The following is a 22,930-nucleotide window of genomic DNA, read 5'->3' on the forward strand; positions in this document are numbered from 1 at the left end:
AGGGTCGCCCCAACCTGGAGCGGGAATTCTCCAGGGCCGCTCCGGGTCGCCAGGCGGCGGTTTCCAGGCAACGGCTGAACACAGACGCGGGCTGGACGCCAGCGCGGAGCCACCTGAGGCCGGCAGACTCCGACTGGGCCCCTGGGCGGGCGGGACGGACCGCGGCCAAGGCGGGGGCGCTGGACGGGGGCGGCATGGAGGACGACGAGGAGGAGACCACCGCGTCCACGCTGCGGGGCAAGCCCAGGCCGCCGCCCGTCTCGGCGCAGTCCGCCTTCAGCTACATCCCGCCGCGGCGCCTAGACCCCAAAGAGCACAGCTACTACTACCGGCAGGCGCAGGTGAGGACCGCGGCGGGGCACGGAGGCGGGAAGGCTGGGCCACTGGGCAGGGGCGGGCGGGCGGCCGGCCGCGGAGGGGTAGGGGAGAGGGGATCACCCCAGCGGAAGGGTCTTGGGGCAGGGCTCTCCCTTGGGGAGAGGGCGTGGGGGTGGGGCTCACCTTAGGGACTGGGCCTGGGGGGCGGGACTAGACCTTAGGGAAGGAGGCCTGGGGGCGGGGCTCACCGTAGGGGAGGTGGCCTGGGGGCGGGACTCACCTTAGGGCCTGGGGCCTGGGGGCGGGACTCACCTTAGGGGAGGAGGCTTGGGGGCGGGGGTGCGCCACCGGGACAGGAGCAGGAGCTCACAGCGAGGAGGATCCCTGGGAGGGGCTGCACCGCTAGGGATGGTGACAGAGCTCACAGTGTGGTGGAGCCCTAGAGGAGGAGCGCGCCTTCGGGCAGGGACCCTGGGGGCAGGGCTTCACTACCAGGGGTGGGTTCCGAGGGGCGGGGCTGGGTGGGAGCGTGCGGGGATGAAGGGGGCGCAGCAGGGTCAGCTGGGGGGACAGGGAGGGTGAGCTCCCGCCAAGGCGCCTGGACCCCAAAGAGTACAGCTAAGGCGACCACCAGTGTCAGCTGCACCCCCCACCCCCCAGGAACAAGGATGTGGGAGGAGCCGGGTGCGCGAATGGGTGTCTCAGCTGCCACCAGGGGCCGGGGGTCGCGGGAATGCTCAGCTGGGACCCAGTGCTCTTCGGAGGAGGGAGCGGGAGCCACTAGGTGTCAGGATCCCTGAAAAGCACAGTGGCTCTGTCGGGACAGCAGGGCGCTTTTTCTGCCCAGGGTCTGGAGGGGGTCGCAGGAAGCAGGGACCGCCCAGCGGGCTGGTAGCGGCTCCTTCTGGGGCCTGTCAGCAGCAGGCCCAGCGTAACAAGGAAACATGGCCTTGCCGCCGGGACTAGGCCTGGATGGTCCAGGGAGCGGGAAACCCTCTGCCCTCCTGCAAACAGAAGACCAGAAGGAATAGCTGGCGAACCGCCTGCAGGGAGGGCTGGACTGAGAGTGGTCCCTCTGTTCTTCCGTCCTGGCCACACTGGCCCGTGCACTTCCTGGGATGGACTCTGAGGGTCTGCGAAGGCCACTGGGCACCCTGCATCTCCCACCAGCGGCCAAAGGCAGGAAAAGGAGCAGATTCGAAGTCAGTTGAGGGTCATCTACTCCTCTCTTCTCACCATTGTTCCTAAATGTCCCCAGTTTGTCTTGCTCAGGATGCAGAGGCAGGGGAGTCATTGAGCATTCATTGAGGACCCTCAGCCTGCAGGCATAACTGGGACAGGCCTTTCTAATTCTGGCTGTCCTGGTGGCTTGAGTGGCTAGAGAGGGATATAGATTAGCCAGGTGTCTAGGGGGAAGGAGATCGTTCCCTTATGGTATATAAGGTATTCCCAGAAAATGCATCCTTCCTCTCCCCCACTCCCACCCCCACAATTGGTTAGCACACACTGGCCTGCATGCCACCCATAAACTGTAAGCACTCATGGACAGCCTCAACAACAGAAGCAAGCGTGTTTCTAGTTTAGACAGCTGCTGTGGGTTGAATTGTGTCCCCTTGAAATTTAGGTTTTGGAGTCTTAATCCCCAGTACCTTAGAATGTGAACTTATTTGGAGACAGAATTTTACAGAGATAATCAAATTAAAATGAGGTCATTAGGATGAGCCCTATTCCAGTATGACTGGTGTCCTTGAGAAATGGGAAATTTGGATACAATACAGACTGGCATGTATTAGTCCTTTCTCACACTGCTAATAAAGACAAACCCAAGACTGGGTAATTTATAAAGGAAAGAGGTTTAACTGACTCACAGTTCAGCATGGCTGGGGAGGACTCAGGAAACTTAGAATCATGGCAGAAGGGGATGCAAGTATGTCCTTCTTCACGTGGCAGCATCAAGAAGAATGAGTGCCCAGTGAAGAGGGAAGACCCTTATAAAACCATCAGGTCCTGTGAGAACTTACTCACTATCATGAGAACAGGATGGGAGAAACTGCCCCCATGATTCAGTTATCTCCAGATGGTCCCTCCCAGGACATGTGGGAATTATGGGAACTACAATTCAAGATGAGATTTGGGTGGGGACACAGCCAAACCATATCAGGAAGGATGATGTAAAGGGACACAGGGAGAAGACAGCCACCTACAAGCCTCAGGAAAAGGCCCGGAACAGGACATTCCTTCACAGCCAACTGCTTGATTGCATACTTCTGGTGCCAGTACTGTGAGACAATGAATTCTGTTGGTTAAGCCACCTCATCCGTGGTACTTAGTTTGTTCAACCCCAGCTGACAAATACAGCAGCCATAAACCTCAGCCTGCTCCCAGGAGGATCTTTGGTATCTGATAGCTCCTCTCTGCTTGGCTTTGAGCAATATGCAAGGACGGGGGAAAGGGACATTTGCAATCAGATCTGTCTCTGCAGCGCTGTTTGCCTGTTCTCCCAGGCTCGACTATCCACTGAATGTTAAGACAGGAGGGAAACACGAGGGAATGGTAACTTCCCAATCTCATTGCCATCAGGGCCTTCATTTTATTTTCCTCCTGGGAGCAATATGTTTTGAAAGAACTGTTACCTATACATAATTTCACTTATTAACTGAATTTTACATTTTAAGTATGCAATACTCATGTGACTGCCAATCAACTATGATTAATGCATAGCAGTAATGCACTGCATGAGATAAACAGCCGAAAAAGTAAGGAGTCTTATTGTGTTAACTTGTTCTATGCTGTTTTGTTGAAAGGAAATAAAATTCATCTGGCTGTTGGACAGAGTAAAAACATTGACAATAATGCCATTTGAGGGGCCCTGTAAATAAGATGGGGGCACCAGGAAAAAGAGCAGAACCCCATCCCCTGTGGGCCAGCTACTGCCTAGGGAAAAGTGGTGAAATTGAGCCTGGCAGGCACAGTTCATTCTTACATTTACCAGTCTAATAAATGGCGCTACCTTCCTGGGGCCAAACTAACCAAAGGGCAGAGAGATGCCTGAAGTGTGAAGTGACTGGGACTCCATCCCTTGGAAGGAGGTCCGCTGGGAGTGGGCCAGAAATCTGTCCCTTTAATGCAGGGGTCAGTAAACCGAGGCTCCTTGGCCGAGTCTGGCCAGCTGCCTATTTTAATAAATAAAGTTTTCCTAGAACACAGTCTCACACCTATGTGTTTGCGTGTCTATGGTTACCCCAGAGAGTTGTGTAGATTTGGTAGAGACCATGAGACCTGCAAAGCCTAAAACAGTTGCTACCTGGCCCTTTACAGAAAAAGTTTCCCACCCCCTGCTCTAATGTATCACTACCTTCTGGAAGGTAGGTATGGAACGTAGAACAAATTGATGCAAAGTGGATTTTTGAAAAAACAATTTTTTTCCATACAGTTTGGATAACTGAAGTCACAAACAAATTCAAGTCCTGAGGCCTTTAGTACCATGCAAAAGAAAATGATGCAACATAAATGTTAACATCTAAATTGAAACAGCCTTGAAAGCAACAAGAATAACAAAAGCATTTTGAAGCCCATTTGACAAATAGCTACCAATGGTAATAATCCACTCCTCAGGATGATATGAACTGGGGTTTAATCACCTGCATGACCAAAGAAACTGATTCTCTGACCTGGAGACTATTTGGAATAAAGAGGGTAAATTCTGTATCACAGGTTTTCTAGAGAACTCAGTTACACCTAAATTTGCTGTAAATAATTTCAGGCTCTACTTTGGGAGGCCGAGGAGGGCGGATCACTTGAGATTAGGAGTTCAATCAAGAGCAGCCCAGCCAGCGTGGTGAAACCCCATCTTTACTTAAAATACAAAAATTAGCCAGGTGTGGTGGCCCATGCCTCTAGTCCCAGCTACTCGGGAGGCTAAGGCAGGAGAATCACTTGAGCCCAGGAGGTCAAGATTGCAGGGAACCGAGACTGCACCACTGCACTCCGCTCTGGGTAACAGAGTGAGACTCTGTCTCCAAAAGATGATGATAATAGTAAGAAGAAGAATTTCAGGCCCTAATCAAGCTGAGCAGTAAAAGCAGTATGGAATTAGTTCTTAAGCCAATGCTATTGTCTGAATATTTGTGTTCCCCCCAAATACATACGTTGAAATCACAACCCCCAACATGACAGTATTAGGAGGCGGGCCTTTGCGAAGTGATGAGGACATGAAGGTGGAGCCCTCACGAATGGTATTATCACCCTTGTTAAAGAGACTCCAGAGAGCTCCCTCACCGCTCCCAGCATGTGAGGACACAATGAGAATGTGCCATGTAGCAACCAGAACATGCTCCCTCACCAGACACCAAATCTGCCAGCGCCTTGATCTTGGACTGCCCAACCTCGAGAACCTCGAGAAATAAAAGTATGTTGTTTATAAATCACCCAGTATATAGGTATTTTATTATAGCAGCCTGATGGGACTATCCTGTTTAGTTTATTTCTGTGTGACGCACAGTAGTGTGTATACCAATTAGTTGGTAGCACAGGCTGAGTAATCCTGGGTAAGAATATTGGCTCCGTGTTGACCAGCCATGTGGACCTACCACATTAACACACACTGTTTCACTCTACCCACCTCTGAGGCAAATGTTGCCAACTTCATAGAGCTCTTATATGAATGACTTTAATTAATCAATGCAAAGCGGCACATGGTAAGCCCAATGTAAGTACAGCTATTATTATCGTTTGCTTTTGTTAGTGATATTAGAGCTGCTTTTCACTAAGTCCTAGGTCCCGGTGGCAAACCTCATATCCCTGACTCTCATTTGCTGTCAGAAATTAACACAGGTGAAGGCAAAATGTGAGTGTCAATCTGTGGCTTCTAATCCTCTGAAGCAGCTTACTTCAGGGAGCCCACAGAGTGGATGCACTGAAGGCTGCACACTTATTTAAAGCCTCAGTAATGCCTCTGAATTGTAAGACAAATTCGTCATCTAAAGCTGCCAGCAAAAATGTGATCGGCTCCTGTACTGCTCCCTAGGGAGTTCTAGTAGCGTAGGCTTTGCCCATAAAATATGGTTCCTGCGGCAGCAAAGCAGATTCCATTCAACAGTGTTTTTCAGTTCCTTTTTTCTCCTTCTGCCTTGTGCAGCATTTCTGCTGTGGAAATGAAAAAGCAGAATCAAAGGACAATGGTATTTTATGAAGGTTTGGATTAAATTCCTCAAAGTCCAAGAGCTGCATTTAAAGAAATTATAACTGGTTTCAGAATCCGCTTTCCCTCATGCTGAGGGGGCTTGTGGATAACTCTGTCTTGAGTGAGGCTTTGCTGTGAAGGCCCCACCTTAGGTTTGGTGGGATTAGCTGGCTTTTCTTCTCCGCGTATGTTGGGGACAGAAGCTGACTGTTTCTTCATGCGTCGAGGACTCTACCTCCCTGAGCACTGAATTTCCGTTTGCCAAGTGCGGCCAAGCACGTTACACAGATGCATGTTGATATGGCAATAAGTCCCCTCCCAAATCTCATCTCCAATTGTAACCCCCACATGTTGAGGCGGGGACCTGGTGGGAGGTGATTGGATCGTGGGAGCAGTTTCCCCCTTGCTGTTCTCGTGATAGTGAGTGAGTCCTCAGGAGATCTGATGGTTGTTGGAACTCCATAAATACCTGTTGCATGAACAAATGAGGAATGAATAATCGGAAAGCCAATTTTTAAAACAAAAGGATAAGTCACCGATTTTCAAAATTAGCTTCTTAGACTAAATAGGGGTTTTGGTTTGGATTGTCAGCTGCTTTGCTTATCCCCATCCTCGTTCTCCTCCTCTGGTATCGTCAATAGCAGTGGGTTATAGTTTCTTCTCTACTTCTCCAGTTGCATTTTCACTGTCCAGTGACCTGCCCCTGGAAAACTCAGGGCTTGGGGGAATTGGGCTGAATATCTTCCTCCAGGGCAGGTAGCTCCTTAAAAAGGGGTTGGTGGGGGCGCTGAGCCCAAGGTCCAGTTTCCCTTGCAAACCCATTAGTGAGAGAGGAATGAGTGAAAGGGGGGGCAGGCATGTTCTAGTGGAGATCTTTCACATGGTATGAAACACCGAGAGTAAGGAATCCATGTTCCAATGAATCAAAACTCCTGTGTGAGCATGTCCTCTGTGTCTTTTCATTGAGTGCATGCTTGTCGTGATACGCATCTAAATGTTTTTTATACAAGAACATATTCACACACAGATCACACAGATGTGGACACATATGTTTGCAGCTTGCCCTTTTCATTTAATAATATATCTTAGTTTTTCAAAATCACCCCCTTTTAAGGGGTACAAGCAAATGACACAAGAAAAGGACAACATTTTTCCCAATAACTTTGACCAAGAGGAACGTATAAGATTGAATTCGAGTTTCAGCCCCTTTGGATCGCTTATTCTTCCTGAGTTGTGAATTGCTGGGCTGGGGGTGATGGGGTGAGTAGGGAGCTGGTATCAGTGGAAGAGGAAAAACAATTGACTCCACAATCACCACATTTCCAACTGGTGACAAGTTAAACACATAGATGAATGTAGAACTCTCTGAATCAGAACACTCTTAGAATTTGACGCAGACACAAGATCAGAGGGAGGAGTTATCTTGACTTCAATCCAATGGTAGAATATCCAGATTATTTGAAAATTTATAAGAATTTCTAAAACTTGTGATATTAATGTACCAAGAGAGGACACAGAATCTTTTCCACAGGAAAAAACAAAAACCCAAAGAGAATAGTTGAGTATTGTCTTTTCATAAAAATCTAACATTGTGTCCTTCGCAAGCAACAGTCCTCTGAGATACAGAATTTTGAGTGCTGTTAAAATTAATGAAAATGTCCTCATTAAGCTTCACACAATACCAAACCTCCAAGGAGATGCTCTGGATTTATAAGTAAATTGAGGCCCTTATGAATCAAAGGAAACTGTTTTGGATCACCTTGGGGGTTTTCAGTTTTAAAAGTAGGTCGTTTATCCTTGGACTAGCAAACTGATGGAAAGCCTCAAGATGAGGAGGTCATAGTGCTGTGGCTTCTGAGGACAGGAAGTAAGGCAGCCCAGTCATAGGTTGATTAGCATATTAAACAAGGTGGACTAGGATGTGCTATGGAAACACACCCTAAACCCAAAGAGTCTTAACCCCCAATGTGCTGGAGCTGGCGTGTATGACTCACAAAAGCCAACTGTTAGCATTTCTTCTAAGCTCTGCATTTCATTGGTAGCCTAAAATTGACCATGATCGAAGTATTTACACCACAGAAATCATCAAATACTACAAATCAGATTTTTTTTTTCTCCAGAAAGTGGGTTGTTAAACATAGGTGCACCAATGGGCTTAACATAATAACCATGACATCACAGAGGCTTTTTTTTTTTTCTCATTCATAGCCTGACATTTATGTTTCTCCCGGGAGGCTCTTAGTGCAATTGCTTGGAAATCCAGGTGCCTTCTTTTTAATGGTTTCACTATTACTAGAGCCTAGGAGTTTTTAGGACTTTAGAGTCATGTATTGGATGCTCGGAATTTATTAGCCTGTGAGTGGGGGGAGAGGGTTTGGAGGACTGCCTGGGAGTTTTTTATGGACCAGGACTAGAGGTAGAATTTATTGGAGTCACCCACATTCCTGGCCCCAGCCTAATTGTGAGGGAAACTGGGAAATGCATCTTCTGCTTGTTCTGGAAGTGGCAGTATGTTTGATGAGCACATAGCATTACCCCTGCCACAATTACATGGCAAAAGGTATTAATTTTTTTCTCCTGTTTTTTTTTTTTTTTCTTTCTTTCTTATAGAACTTATTGGTTTAACCTTATGGTGGAGAGTGAATTAATGCTTTAAATAGTCTGAAGAGGAGGAGAAAATAAAGGACCAGGGTCCCAGTTTGCTCAAAAACTTACCCCAGTTATTTGTATGAGAGTGTGTGCAACTTCTGGGAGTAAGTGTGCTTCTCAGGTTGGGAGGAGTCATGGGGCATGATGGCTACTTCCTGCCAAGTGTGTTTGCCTGGGCTGCCACAAAATGTGCCACAGACTTGGTGGCTTAAAACAACAGAAATTTCTTCTCTTTTAGTTTTGGAGGCTAGAAGCCTGAAATCAGGGTGTTACCAGGACTTTTTTTTCTAATTTCCAACTTCTAATTTGTGAAGGATATTCAGGTTTGTTACATACGTAAACACATGCCCTGATGGATTGTACAGATCATACCATCATCCAGGTAATAAGCCCAGCCTCCATTAACTATTCTTCCTGATCTTCTCCCTCCTCCCGCCTCCCATCCTCTGACAGGCCCCAGTGTATATTGCCCACCCCCCATGTGTCCCTGTGTTTTTATCATTTAGCCCTCATTTATAAGTGAGAACATGCGGGATTTGGTTTTCTGTTCCTGTGTTAGTTTGCTAAGGATAATGGCCTCCAGCTCCATCCATGTCCCTGCAAAGGACATGACCTCATTCCTTTTCATGGCTGCGTAGTATTCTATGGTGTATATGTACCACATTTTACTTATCCAGTCTATCATTGATGGGCATTTAGGTTGACTCCATATCTTTGCTATTGTGAGTAGTGCTGCATTGAACATACATGTGCATGTGTCTTTATAATAGAATGATTCCTATTCCTTTGGGTATATACTCAGTAATGGGATTGCTGGATTGAATGGTATTTCCGCCTCTAGGTCTTTGAGGAGTCACCACACTGTCTTTCACAGTGGTTGAATTCATTTACACTCCCACTAACAGTGTATGAGCGTTCCTTTTTCTTCACAACCTCACCAACATCTGTTGTTTTTTGACTTTTCAATATTCATTCTGACTGGTGTGAGATAGTATGTCATTGTGGTTTTGATTTGCATTTCCCTAATGATCAGAGATGTTGAGCTTTTTTTCATGTGTTTCTTAGCCACTTGTATGTCTTTTGAGAAGTGTCTGTTCATGTCCTTTGCCCAGTTTTTAATGGGGTATTCTTTGTTGCTTGTAAATTTAAGTTTCTTGTAGATGCTGGATATTAGACCTTTGTCAGATGCACTGCTTGCAAAAATTTTCTCACCTTCTGTAGGTTGTCTCTTTATTCTGCTCATAGTTTCTTTTGCTGTACAGAGCTCTGAAGTTTAATTAGATACTATATGTCAATTTTTGCTTTGTTGCAATTCAGCAGGATTGGTTCTTTCTAGGGGCTGCAAGGGAAGGCTCTGTTCCAGGCCTCTCTCCTTGGCTGGTTGATGGCCATCTTCTCCCAATGTCTCTTCACATCATCTTCCCTCGGTGCATGTCCATGTCCAGATTTCTCCTTTCAATAAGGACACCAGTCATATTAACTTGGGGGTCTACCCTACTCCAGTATGACCTCATCTTAATTAATTATATCCTCAATTACCTTATTCCAAATAAGGTCACATTCAGAGTTCCTGGGGGATAGGACTTCAACATGTGAATGCTTGGAGGACATAAGTCAACTGATCACATCCAGTGAGGTTGTTCGGCAGTGGTTCTAACCACAGCAGTGTGGTGCAGTCTCCCGTCTCGCCTTAGTCACCTGCACTTCCTCCCCCTGGCCCAAGCAATTGCCCATCATTCATTATTTTCTGCTACTCTACTTTGTGCAAACCTCTCTTGTTCCATTTGTATTTTTCTGTGGTTCATAAGTAATGGGTTGATTTCTCTTCTTAGTCTGTGGTCTCTTTAAGGTAGGGACTCCCCATTTCTGTCCTGGAGCCTGGCATAGTGTCTCACACAATGGTAGGCCTAATGTGCTGTGGAGGTTGAAAACTGGAGGCCTCCACTCTACCCACATCATCTGCCCAGGTCTGTAGACCACAGCAATTTCTCAGGATCAGGGGTGGAGGTTATTGTGAGGTAAACTGAGGGTAGGTGATCAGGTACCATGACCAGGCTAAGGTTATGCTACGTTTTAACAATATTCAAAACACGAAGGGAGAGATCACAAGGTAAAAAATGGATATTTTCTGTTTTGCTTTTTTTTTTTTTTTTTTTTTAAAAAGGAACATCATCTGTGAAATAGAGACAATTCCTTGAGGAATTTTAATGGCAAAATTTCAGTAATTTCAGAAGCTCTGTCTTGTGATTAGCATCTAAATCCCAATTGGTTTTTATTCGTATCATTTTGCTTCAAGCCATATGGGAATAAAAGAAAAAAAAAGAAAGATTAATAATTAAAATCCAGGGAAACGACAGATTTTCAGTTTGATTAGTTATTGAAAATGGATAGTCACATTTCAAAGTGAGGCTGCCTGTCTACTGATAATTTTTTTTTTTGGTCCTTATTTTTCAATGATAGAAAAATTCACTTGTACTCTGGAAAGTTCTGAATATGCAAAATCTGCACAAAAATAAGCTTCCTAAGATTCTGATCACTCCATACCCACAAGCAGTGAGATTCCTAGTAAAGACTAAGATGTAGAAGATCGTTGGCAACTAATCCAGGGATTGTGAGGCAGGCATGGCTGCTCATAGTGATTGCTTTTATAGTGTTTTAGGAGACCTGATTAGAATGAGAAGAAATAGGTATTTTCTCTGTAAAGTTTCATATTACACTGGGCTTCTTCAATATAGGGAACAAAATGAATGAACATATCCTTTCTCATTCTGATAATAGTAATTGCATTCTCATTCTATTCTGAAGTCCTTTCTTCTTCAGAGTTTTTCTCCCAGGATAATCCAGGCACCCCAGTGGGCGCTCACTCAGTTCAGGAGGGTTAGACCTGATTAAAATCACTGTGCAGAAGAAAATACAAGACCAGGCAGTTCCTGGAGGATCTATTTTCCCTGCTGTTCGTGCCACCCACTCTGGAGGGCTGTCTCTTAGATCTGGGTGATATGGTTTGGCTGTGTCACCATCCAGATCTCATCTGGAATTGTAACTCCCACAATTCCCATGTGTTATGGGAGGAACCCAGTAGGAGGTGATTGAATTATGGGGGTGGATCTTTCCTGCACTGTTCTTGTGATAGTGAATGAGTCTCATGAGATCTGATGGTTTTAAAAAGGGGAGTTTCCCTGCACAAGCTCTCTCTCTGGCTGCCGCCATGTAAGAAGTGCCTTTCACCTGCTGCCATGATTGTGAGGCCTCCCTAGACACATGGAACTGTAAGCCCATTAAACCTCTTTCTTTTGTAAATTGCCCAGTCTTGGGTATGTCTTTATCAGCAGTATGAGAACAGACTAATACACTGGGTGGGGGGGGCTGCCCACACGCAGGGAGCATTATAGGGTTTGAAGGGCCATCAGTCACTCCACTTTGCCTCAAGGTTCTCAGGGTGCAGGAGGAGAGAGGGCCTCCTGGCCATGAGTGTAGCTTTCTTCCAGTGATTCAGTTCTAGAGACTAGGTCTTCATTTTGTACACTGCAGCTGTTCTCCCCAAAACCCATGGAACAGGGTCAGCCAGGTCAGGAGGGATTCCAGAGGCAACAGAACACCTAGATGATGAACAAGAGCCTGGCTAATATTGAATCCCTTAAAATATTGGGTGTATGTGTGGTGGCATGGGGGTGATGGAGATCAAGCTATTAGCCAGCCAGTGGCTCTGAATCTCAAAGGAAAGGTCTGGATGGCAATGTATTTACTCTGGAGAATTTATCCTCCCTCATCCTTGCAGAGTGTGTGTGGTGTACTTGGGCTTCATGTGTGTTACTAGGTGGCCCATCCCAAAAAGGTTTGCTTAGCCTTGCAGGCCAGCAGCAGATTGGCTTCTGCACCAACAGCTGCCTATGTTATGAATGTTAAAGATACTGAGATTTCTGTATCATGTCTTAAAATGGTTTTTTAAAGTTTTCATTTTATTTGATAAGCAAATGTCTAATTTGTAGGTAGTCAAAGTGATTGATATTTTTGACATTTTACCTATTGTTTTCATGTGTACGAGTTTTCGAATGGGTTTTCTTTTTCATTTGTCTTATCATCCAGAATTTACTTTTGGCTATAGTGTGATGTGAAGGCCCAAATAACTAGCCAATTGTCACAATACTAAATGTTGAATGGCTTATCAATTCTCCATTGATTCAGGCTTTTACAAAATCCTGTGGGTACGTAGCTATACGGTAGGTTGCCATCAGGAGACATGAGGGCCAGGGTGGTTTGACGTGAACACATCCAGAAGTTGAGTGAGAGTGAAGACAATGATAAGAGATGCTTGTGTCTGGTAACTCATAAAATGACCAGCAGAGGCACAGAGGCAGAAGCCACAGCTCCTGGATGGAGGTTGTTTTCCTCCTTCAAGCTGACTAGAGTAATTCTGAACTAAGACATACCAGGTTCCCTGCAGTGGCTGGCCAGGCACCTTACACAAGTTGCTGTTGGAATTCTTGCGAATCTTAAAGTAATAATTCTTAAAGACCATGTTGTTTCCTTACTAGATGGCTCGTTGAGTAAGGACAGTAGCCACATCTGAGTTATCTTCTAAATTCCCCTCAGCAGGAGCACAGCATATTGCACATGACAGATGATCTGTGAATGATTTGCTAAGGATTGGCCAAAGCTACGTTATGATCTAGTTATTCCCATTACAGGCCAGAGTGCCGAGTTCCTGCAGTCACTGTGAGTGGGCATTACGTGTTTTCCAACATACTATATAGAAGTCTTGCATCCTTTTCACTGCCTACTTCTACCTCTGTATCCTCCTGTTGGAGGGAATCATTCTAGCATCACTAACTGGGAAAAAAACAAAACAAAACAAAACCAACCAAGCATAAGCTAGAGACCTAATACTCCCAAATCCCACGGAGACATGTCTGAGTTTGCTGCTGGAAAATTTAAGGCAGCTGGAATAAGGAATGGCATGACAAGGTGAAGATTAAAGACCAGCTAATACACGCATTCTTTTTTTTTTTTTTTTTACTAGATACCGAACAAGGAAGATTTTCTTTTGTATTCAGAAAAAGTTGGGATGATAAAATGGAGACAATACAGATGATAGCTCTGTTAATGGGTCATTTTCTAATACATCAGAGTTGTGTGTGTATGTAAATTACATACATATGATATATACGTGTATATTATATATAATATATGTATTCATATATTTATGGATTACCAAGTGTCACACTTATCACATATGATTAAAGAAAAAATACTTTTATCTTTCAAGAGAGGGGTTTGCACATAGACAGCCTGACTCTTGGCTAGTGTTAGAGTTCAGGAACCAACACACCAAAATATGGCGCTCTGACTCTCTGGCCTCAAGAAAAGAAGGCTCACAGTCTCTCTGACCACCCCCACCCCCGGCCCTGGCTCCTGTCTCTCAACTGTTTGTCTCTCCCAGAGCACTTGATGAAGCTGATCTCTAAAGTTCGCTTATTTGCCTAAAGTCTGGACTCACCAAAGAAGAAAACAGTGACCCCTGGTAGCTTCCCTGCGTTTTCATCAACTGCACTCACATCCTGGGAAGACAGGTTGAAGTCTGCTAAGACACCTGGACAGACTTTCGTCACAGACCATCATCTGCTCTGCGGGCCCAACAGACTTTCTCCCAGACCATTGTATCCCCCTAAAAATAACTTACTGCCTCCCTCAAATCATCCACATTTCCCCATCTTCCTTTCTCGTATGAAGAAGGCTGTGCAAGCACCTGTAGCCCATGGTGTGGTGGGGTAATCACCCTGAGATGTCCCCCATGCACATTAATGAAAATGTGTCTACCCTTTCTTCTTTTAATCTCCCTTCTGTCAGCTGATTTTCAGGCAACCTTCAGAAGGCAAGGAAGACGTCTGCCCTTGGCTCCTGCACTAGTGACTTAAAAGATGACTTCTGTTAAGTTTCATTATCTTAGTATGTAGGTATTGTTTGTTTTTCAAAGAAGCTGAAGCTTATAGAAAATTTGAGGAGACAAGACAAGTAGAAATGAAGGAAAAGTACACACATGTGTAACCTTAGAGATGTGGTTTTGCTATGGTCTGAATGTTTGTGATTCATATGTTGAAGCCTCACCCGCAATGTGGTGGTATTGGGAGGCGGGGCCTTTGGGAGGGGGTTAGGCCTGAGGGCAGAGTTCCCATAAATGGAATTAGTGCCCCTATAAAAGAAGCTTGAGGGGGCTTGTTTGCCTTTCCAGCATGTGAGGCTACAGGGAGAAGACACCATCTGTGAATCATAAATAGGGCCCTCACCTGATGACCAGTCTCACGGGGCCTTGAACTTGGACCTCGCAGCCTCCAGGACTGTGAGAAATACACTGCTGTTGCTTAGAAGTCACCCAGTCTGTATGTTATTTTGTCATAGCAGCCTGAATGGACTAAGACAAGTTTTTATTTTAAAGTTTGAGCTCTAGCAATGGAGTCAGACAGCAAGAGAGCTTGGGGAACCACCTCTCTCAACAAGGGAGGAGAAAGTTGAGAAGTGCCATGAAAATGTCCCTCCTTCATCCTGGGCCTCTTAACAACCTTCTCTTGCTGGTGAGGGCTGGGCTTCTCCCTGCTCCACATCACAGCCGGTTCTGCCTGGTGAGGTGACCTTTCCTATCACATACTCACTACATGCACCTCCAGCCTCCCTTGGGAAAGAACTGGCATCCGTGCTCCATCGGGCCTCAATGACCCAGCCTTCAAATTAACCCACGGCTTTCTTTCTCTTTTTTTCCTAGACAGGAATTATTTCCCTCTATGACTGTGTTTTTAAGAGGCGACTAGATTATGATCAGAAGTTGCACCGAGATGACAGAGAACATGCAAAAAGCCTGGGACTTCATGTTAATGAAGAGGTAATATTAAGACAGAATGTTAACAAGTCGTCAGCAGATTAACAAAACTTTATACAGGCATATCCAGTTTTATTACACTTCACTTTATTGGACTTCATAGAGACTGTATTTTTTACACGTTGAAAGTTTGTGGCAACCTTATGTCAAGTAAGTCTATTGGTCCCATTTTTCCAATAGCGTGTACCCACTTCCTAGCTCTGTGTGAGCATTTTTTAACAATGAAGTATTTACAAATTAAGATCTGTACATTTTTCAGACATAATGCTATTGCACACTTAATATACTATAGTATAGTGTAAACGTAACTTGTATATGCACTGGAAAACCAAAACATCTGTATGACTCACTTAATAGTGATATTTATTGCCATGGTTTGGAACCAAACCTGCAATATCTCTGAGGTATGCTTGTACGTGTATGTGTGTGCGCACGCACGTGTGTGTGTGTGGTGGGGAGTGTATGTATAGTCATGCATTGCTTAACAACAGGGATTCATTCTGAGAAATTCATTGCTGGGCGATTTTGTCATTGAGTGAACATCAGAGTATACTTAAACCTAGATAGCATAGCCTACTCCACACCTAGGCCATATGGTGCAGCTTATTTCTCCCAGGCTACCAATCTGTACAGCGTGTTACAGTATAAAATATTGTAAACGATTATAACACAATGGTAAGTGTTTTTGTATCTAAACATAAAAAGGTACCGTAAAAATGTGGTATAAAAATCAAAAATGATACACTCGTGTGGGCACTTCCCATGAATGAAGCTTGCAGGACTGGAAGCTGCCCTGGGTGAGTCAGTGAGTGAGTGGTGAGTGAATGTGAAGGCGGAGGACATGACTGTGCACCACCGTAGACTTCATAAGCACTGTGCAGTTTGGCTACGCTACATTTGTTTTAAATTTTTTTCTTCAATAATACATTAACCTTAGCTTAATGTGACTTTTTAACCTTATAAACTTTTTAATTTTAAAAACTTGGACTCTTTTATAAAGTAACACTTAGCTTAAAACACAAACACATCATACAGCTGTACAAAAATATTTTCTCTCTTTAGATCTTTATAAGGTATCTATTTTTAATTTTTTTAAGCTTTTAAAGTTTCTGGTTAAAAACTAAGACACAAACACACACCTTAACCTAGGCCCACACAGGGTCAGGATCGTCAGTATCACTGCCTTCCACCTCCACATCTCGTCCCACCGGAAGGTCTTCAAAGGCAATGACACCAACACACATGGAGCTGTCATCTCCTAGGCTAACAGTGTCTCCTCTGGAATACCTCCTAAAGAACCTGCTGGAGGTTGTTTTACAGTTAACTTTTAAAAAGAAGTAGAAAGAGTACACTCCTAAAATAGCGATAAAAAGTATAATAAATACAGAAACCAGTAACATAGTCATTTATTATTATTGTCAAGTACTGTGAGCTGTACATAATTGTATGTGTTATATTTTATATGACTGGCAGCCCAGTAGGTTTATTTTCACCAGCATCACCCAAACGCATGAGGAATGTGATGTATTACGACATGACAACAGTTATGACATCATTAGGTGATAGGAATTTTTTAGTTGTATTAGATTTTGCCATTTTCATGGCAAAAACAGCAATTACTTTTGCACCAACTTAATATTATAAGCTTATGGGACTATCATCATATATGCGATCTATCATTGAGTAAAATGTCATATGGCACATGACTGTATGTGTATATGTGTATGCATGTATATAGGCATACATGTATGTACATGTGTGTATGTATATATGTGTGTATATGTATGTACAGATATGTATATTTGTATATATTGTACATATGTTTATGTGTGTGCATATGTGTACCTGTGTGTATATATGTGTGCATGTGTGTGTATATGCATGTGTATGTGTGTGTATATATATATGTATGTACGTGTGTGTCTGCTTGTGAATGTGTGTAAATGTGTGTATAGATGCATGCATACGTGCATATGTATGTGGATGTGTATATGTGTGTATATGTGTGAATATATGTATATATATCATGCATATATGTGTATATTGTATGCTTGTACGTGTGTGCATAGGTATGTACATGCATGTGTGTGTATATGCGCACATACACATATATATTTAATATTGTCCTCAATTGCTTCATGTAATTTTCTTGATGCAGCTCTCCTCTATCTTTTTGTGCCAAGAAGCTAAGGCTAAGATACTCTTATAGTTCCCTGTATTCAGTCATGTCATTGTGTATTTTTCTTGATATTGTTGTTTGGTTCTTTAGAATTTAAAAATTTAAGGACAGCAAAGCTAAGACGTTCCCTTCAACAGATAAAACAAGTCTCTGCTTCACCGCTGAGTCCGGACTTTCATAATTTTTCCAGAAAAGTTGGTCTTGCAGAGCTGAAATTGTGCACACGAGAACATTTCTTCCAAGTTTAGTTACAAAGCCACCATAAGCAGCACATGTGGTGCCTTCTAAGTTGATGCAAAGTTAGTGTTTTCCGCAGGAGAAAACTGTGGCACATAGTTTTTCAGAAAAAAGCTCCATCCTCTCAGAGCTGCCATTCCCGAGGGAAGAGAGAAAAAGTAAAGGCAAAGTAATCATGGGCTGGGTGTGGTGGCTCACGTCTGTAATCCAAGCACTTTGGGAGGCCAAGGTGGGCGGATCACCTGAGGTCAGGAGCTCAAGACTAGCCTGGCCAACATGGGGAAACCCCGTCTCTAGTGAAAATATAAAAATTAGCCGGGCATGGTGGTGCATGCTTGTAATCCCAGCTACTTGGGGGGCTGAGGCAGGAGAATCGCTTGAACCCGGGAGGCAGAGGTTGCAGTGAGCCGAGATCGCACCATTGCACTCCAGCCTGGGCGACAAGAGCAAGACTCCATCTCAAAACAAAACAAAACAAAACAAAACAAAACAAAAATATAAAGAAAGAAAGAGAAGAAAAAAAGAAATGACGAGCAAATTCTAGGTGGTGATGAGTGGTATGTGGGAAGAGGAAGCCATGTGAGGATGTGAGAGGGGGAAAGTGAGAGGGATGAGCAGGGAGCTGGGGAGGGGCGGGGCCAGGGAGGACCTGGACATCTGAGCCAGGATCTGGATGGTGGGAAGGGACCAGCAGCAGCAGGGTCGGGTAAATGACCAGGAAGAGCACAGAGACAGACAGGTAGAGCAAATGGTCCGGCACAGTTTCCCAACATGTCCATTGAATACACCAGCCAGCTTTCTAGCAAATTCAGCGGTTCCCCACCATAGGCTACTTCCCTGTGAAGCCGCTGGCTTCAGCGTGGAGGTCCCCTCTTGGTCTACCGTGGTGGGACCCGGGCAGGTAAAGCTCCCAGGACCAGGCTGATGGATGTACGGGTGAGCTGTGCTGGCGAATGCAGTGGTGCTGATGATGTGCTTTGATAACTTTCACCAGGAACAGGAGAGGCCAGTTGGAGTGTTGACGTCTTCTGTCTATGGGAAGCGCATCCGTCAGCCTATTGAACCCCTAAACCGGGACTTTGGCCGCGTTAACCACGTGCAGGCTGACTTCTACAGGAAGAACGACATTCCCAGCCTCAAGGCACCCGGCTTTGGGCACATGGCTCCAGCCTGAAGCATCCCTGTGGTCCACAGGGCATGTCGCGATGCCCTGTGGGCTGGCAAGGTTGCACAGCAAGAAGGTGGCGTCTGGAGCCTTCTTTCCCCTTCCCATGACACCTAGGAGCTTGGCTCTGCCTGTGTTGCATCTCTACAGTGGGACCCATGAAGGTTAGCAGCTTCCCTCAGGTTGCTGTCGTTAGGAGCGTGACCAAAAACACCTTCAGTACATGTGAAGAGTCTCTGGTGTGATGATTTTCAGCTGGAATTATTTTTGATCAAATGATACTGGAGACTGATTCACTGTGAGCACCTGAATAAAATGAAAACTTTGTTCCCCCTTGGTAATGGTTGGGTTGGTTTTTGTCACCGGCTCTCTACATTTGTTAGGATTCTTTGGGGAGGCAGTCACAGGAGTGAGGTGCAGTTACTTTTCCGAAGAGTTATGGGAACACAAGCAACCCTGGTAACACAAGCAACCCTGCCATGTTCCCTTCTCCAAGAGGAGATACAATGACAATTGTCTTTTGGCACAACTGAACTCTAGAGACTCCATTTTTGTTTTTCCAGAGGTCTGAGCCACAAGTAACAGAATTTAGTGCAGCTGGGACCAGGAGCCCTAGTAAGGATGGGTGGTCCTGGTGGCCAGCAGTGCTCACTGTTACCGCCCAGGGAGAGAGGGCCAGTCCTGGGAAGAGACTAGATTTCGGTGTCAACAAACTTGGGTAAAATTCTGGCTGCTGCATTTTCTACATTTGTGTTCTAGGGCAAGTCATATCATCTATATGAGCAGACATTTCCTCATCTTTAAAGTGGAGTTTCCAAACCTAGAAGAGTTCATGTGGGAGGCAATGAGCTGCCAGAGTGCAGGTACAGGCACCCAGTGCGTGCCCCACCCAGTGCCCCGTCTTCACAGCAATGACTTGACTTTAAACAGTCTTCTTTTTGGAAGCAGTCGCTTTTAACCTAAGTTGGAAATATTTACTCTGGGGATAATTTGAAACTCACCCAAGTGTTAAGGTATCAGCTACGTTTTAAATGAATGGACCCCTTGGAAGAAATCATCTCTCATCTACCATGATTAAATTCCCACAGTTTAGCAGTGAACAGGCAGGTGGCCTAATTAATTTCAATGCTGATTGCTCCATCACTGGTTTTATTGTTTTGAATATGCAAAGAGGATTCTCTAAAAATAAATGACACTGAATTGCCGGCAATTTCAAGGTTGAGTGACTCCTAAATATTTCTTTATTTTTTTGAAAACAATTTTTCAGTGTAGGTGTCTTTTATTTATTTCAAACAAATGGCAGTAGTTTATTTCGAATGCCTTTGGGTGCATTATACCATATTTATAGTAACATAATAGAAAATATATAAAGTTTGGGTTATAGAAATATTTATAAATTATTCATTATTCAGACTTGATTTCAACAAAGACAAGGCATCTGTAAGTGACTGTAATAAATTAATGTCAAACTAAATTATTTTCATTTACTTTAAGTCAGACCTTACTCCCTTCACCTTCTACTACATACTGACTTTCAAAAGGCAGGGCTGTAATTGGCCAAGATTTCAAAAGAGCTCACATTTGTAAGAGGAAATTAAGTGTATTTCTCTTGGTATCCCAATGTTTATCATTTAAAGCCAATGCATGAATGCTTGTTAAACTCATCACACATAAGATAATATATTCTTATATTAATGGATTGTTTTGGTTTATAAATTTTCATCACTGGGCAATTGTGTTTCTTTTTCTTTTCTCTTTTTTTTTTTTTTTTTTTGTGAGACAGAGTCTCACTCTGTCACCCAGGCTGGAATGCAGTGTTATAATCAAGGCTCACGGCATTCTAGACTTCCTGGACTCAAGTGATCCTCCCACCTCAGCCTCCAGGTAGCTGGGACTACAGGCACGTGCCACCATGCCCAGCTAATTTTCTTATTTTTTTTTTGTAGAGGTGGGGTCTCACTATGTTGCCCAGGCTGGTCTCAGACTCCTGGGCTTAAGTGATCCTCTCTCCTCGGCCTCCCAAAATATTGGGGTTACAGGCATGAGCCACTGCACCCGGCCTGATGATGTTACCTGGTCATTCAGTGTATTCAGAGCAAAGGAAAGATCAATGGTTGCTGTCTTTAGGAGCACAGTGAGTTGGGAAGGAAGAATAACATCGGGGATTGATGACAAAACTTAGACACTTCTAAACAGATACGTAAAACACTGGCGTTTTTAGGTAACTGGACTGGAGGCAATTTCCATGAGAACCTTCCTGTAAGACTTTAAGGAGAGCACTGGGGAGAGAATTTTTTCTTGAAACCAATGGCACTGGGACCTGGGCTGATGGGCGATGCACTGCCAGTTTTCTGCCTGGCCGGTGGGAGGCGCACTGCCAGTTTTCTGCCTGGCCGGTGGGAGGTGCACTGCCAGTTTTCTGCCTGGCATTTTTGCTCACAGGGATGCTTTCAGCTGCCCAGAGCTTTAAGGAGCTTTGAGCAGGAGTAATGCTCTTCTAGATTCAGGGAACAGGCAGTTTTCCATTCTAGCCTGGCCTCAACTGCTAATCAACTGTGGAACTCTGAACACATGTGCCTGAATTACTCTGCCCCAGTTTCCTCATTTGCAAAAACATTGGGGAGGGAGGGAGGTCTCAAGCTTGATCAGGGATCAGAATCACCTGGAGAACCTGTTCACTAAATAGCAATTGTGCTGGGCCCTCACCCCGGGCATCTCAGATTCAGGGTCCTCCTTCAGGTTGGGGCCTGAGAATTTGCATTTCTGACAAGTTTCCAGGGGATGCTGAGGCTGCTGCCATGGGACCACACCTAGAACGGCCCAGGTGCACACAGAGCTTCCCACAGTGGATTCTGACAATGACTCTGAATGCTTTTAAAAGCCTATTGTTTGGTAAGACTGGTGATATGGCTTTCGGAGAGCACAATTCTCCTTTTGAGTTCTTTTAGCACAAACCCAAGTTCAGTGCACCACATGGGGGAATGGGAGGGACTCTGTTTATGAGAACTTGGTGGACCACCCAGCTGGGGGTGTTCACTCAGGGTAGGTTACCCAAGGAGACCTGCGGATGAGTGTAGCAGGATGTAACAGAGGAGGAACCCAGGAGGCACACCTGCTGCTCATCCTTACACATTCTACACCATGGCCAGTTTGAGCTCATGGAAATGCTACAACATCCTAGTCCAGGTTTCGATTAGAGGAAAGAGAAAAGCCCTTGCTTCAACCACTGTTTTTGGAGATCTAGGGATATTAAGGCCAATGCTGAGTTGTGATTACAGGATCAAAAAATTCCCCATTGAGGCAGAATACTAAATAAGTCATGCTCTACTCACACTTCGGTGATAAAGGATGGTTATCAGCTTCGATAAGTGCCTTTTACTGGGAATGAGTCACAGTCCTGGCACAGCAGCGGTGCCCGTGCTGTGACTGTGCAGGCCCAGCCAGGCTCTCACAGTCATTGCCTCGTTTAATCACTAGCGATTCCATGAGTTGCCAATAAGGAAAGTACTCCTAAGAGGGACTAAGAGATGTGTTCAAAGTTACACAGCTGGTAAAAAATCAGAGCCAGGAATCAAACCAGGAACTTGTGCTTCAAGTTCGAGTTCCACGAATAAAAGGCTTCCTAAGAGATCATCTGGGCCCTCTACCTCTTACAGATGCCTGCCACGAGCTATAAAAAGAAAACAAGTTTGACCAACTGGGCTACAATTTGCAGTTTTGCTTTTAAACATTAGATTACACATGATTGCTCTACTTTTCACTATTTGGCAAAGTATGATTTCTTTATGTTATAAGTACCAAACAACTTGTATTGGATTGACAAGAACAAATTCTTCAAGGTCTTCTGTCTTTAAAAATGCATGAACGTTGGCTGTGTGTCTTCTTTAGCCTTCTCAGACTTAACAGGCAGTCTGTGGGACTTAGTACTTCTCTCAGTTAGTTCACGCTATTGTGAGACTGATTTGCATAGCTGGTTCCACATTATTCTTTTGCAGTCTATTTCTGTTAGGTCTAGCAAAACATTCCTGTAGACAGGAGCATAGTGGACGGAGGGGGCACTGTTGCTCGCAGAGAATCTTTTTACTAGTAAAGTATTTGTCCCTGAAAGCATTCTCTAGAGATGCCCAAATTAAAATCAGACCACTAGATACATTCAACATGCTTGCCTGCTTTCCAGGGAGCTGAGTAACCAATTATCTGCGTCACACACTGTGTCCTAATCTGAATTACATTTCAACATTGGCTTCTGGAGAGCTCTTTCCAAAACAACTGTGTCAAAAGGGAGAACGGATGGAAAACACACTTTAATTCTGGAGCAAACCACAGAAG

General features: G+C 44.7%; 1 protein-coding gene across 1 annotated transcript; it reads left to right on the forward strand.

Moving 5' to 3' along the window:
* The first annotated feature begins 14 nt into the window (after positions 1–14).
* Positions 15–18,937, forward strand: CFAP90 (cilia and flagella associated protein 90). Its single transcript, XM_011754301.3, has 3 exons — positions 15–341; positions 14,907–15,023; positions 18,431–18,937. Exons 1-3 carry the CDS (start codon positions 195–197, stop codon positions 18,608–18,610), a joined length of 444 nt encoding a protein of 147 aa, XP_011752603.2. The 5' UTR covers positions 15–194; the 3' UTR covers positions 18,611–18,937.
* Positions 18,938–22,930: the final 3,993 nt, after the last annotated feature.

This window comes from Macaca nemestrina, chromosome 6, assembly GCF_043159975.1.
Source record: "Macaca nemestrina isolate mMacNem1 chromosome 6, mMacNem.hap1, whole genome shotgun sequence".
Classification (NCBI taxonomy): domain Eukaryota; kingdom Metazoa; phylum Chordata; class Mammalia; order Primates; family Cercopithecidae; genus Macaca; species Macaca nemestrina.

What these genes read in the sequence shown, in the direction of transcription:
- CFAP90 (XM_011754301.3), top strand. Translation starts at nt 195, where the DNA reads ATGGAGGACGACGAGGAGGAGACCACCGCGTCCACGCTGCGGGGCAAG. An exon ending in ACTACTACCGGCAGGCGCAG is followed by an intron (nt 342 to 14,906) that starts GTGAGGACCGCG and finishes TTTTTTTCCTAG; the next exon opens with ACAGGAATTATTTCCCTCTA. An exon ending in GACTTCATGTTAATGAAGAG is followed by an intron (nt 15,024 to 18,430) that starts GTAATATTAAGA and finishes AACTTTCACCAG; the next exon opens with GAACAGGAGAGGCCAGTTGG.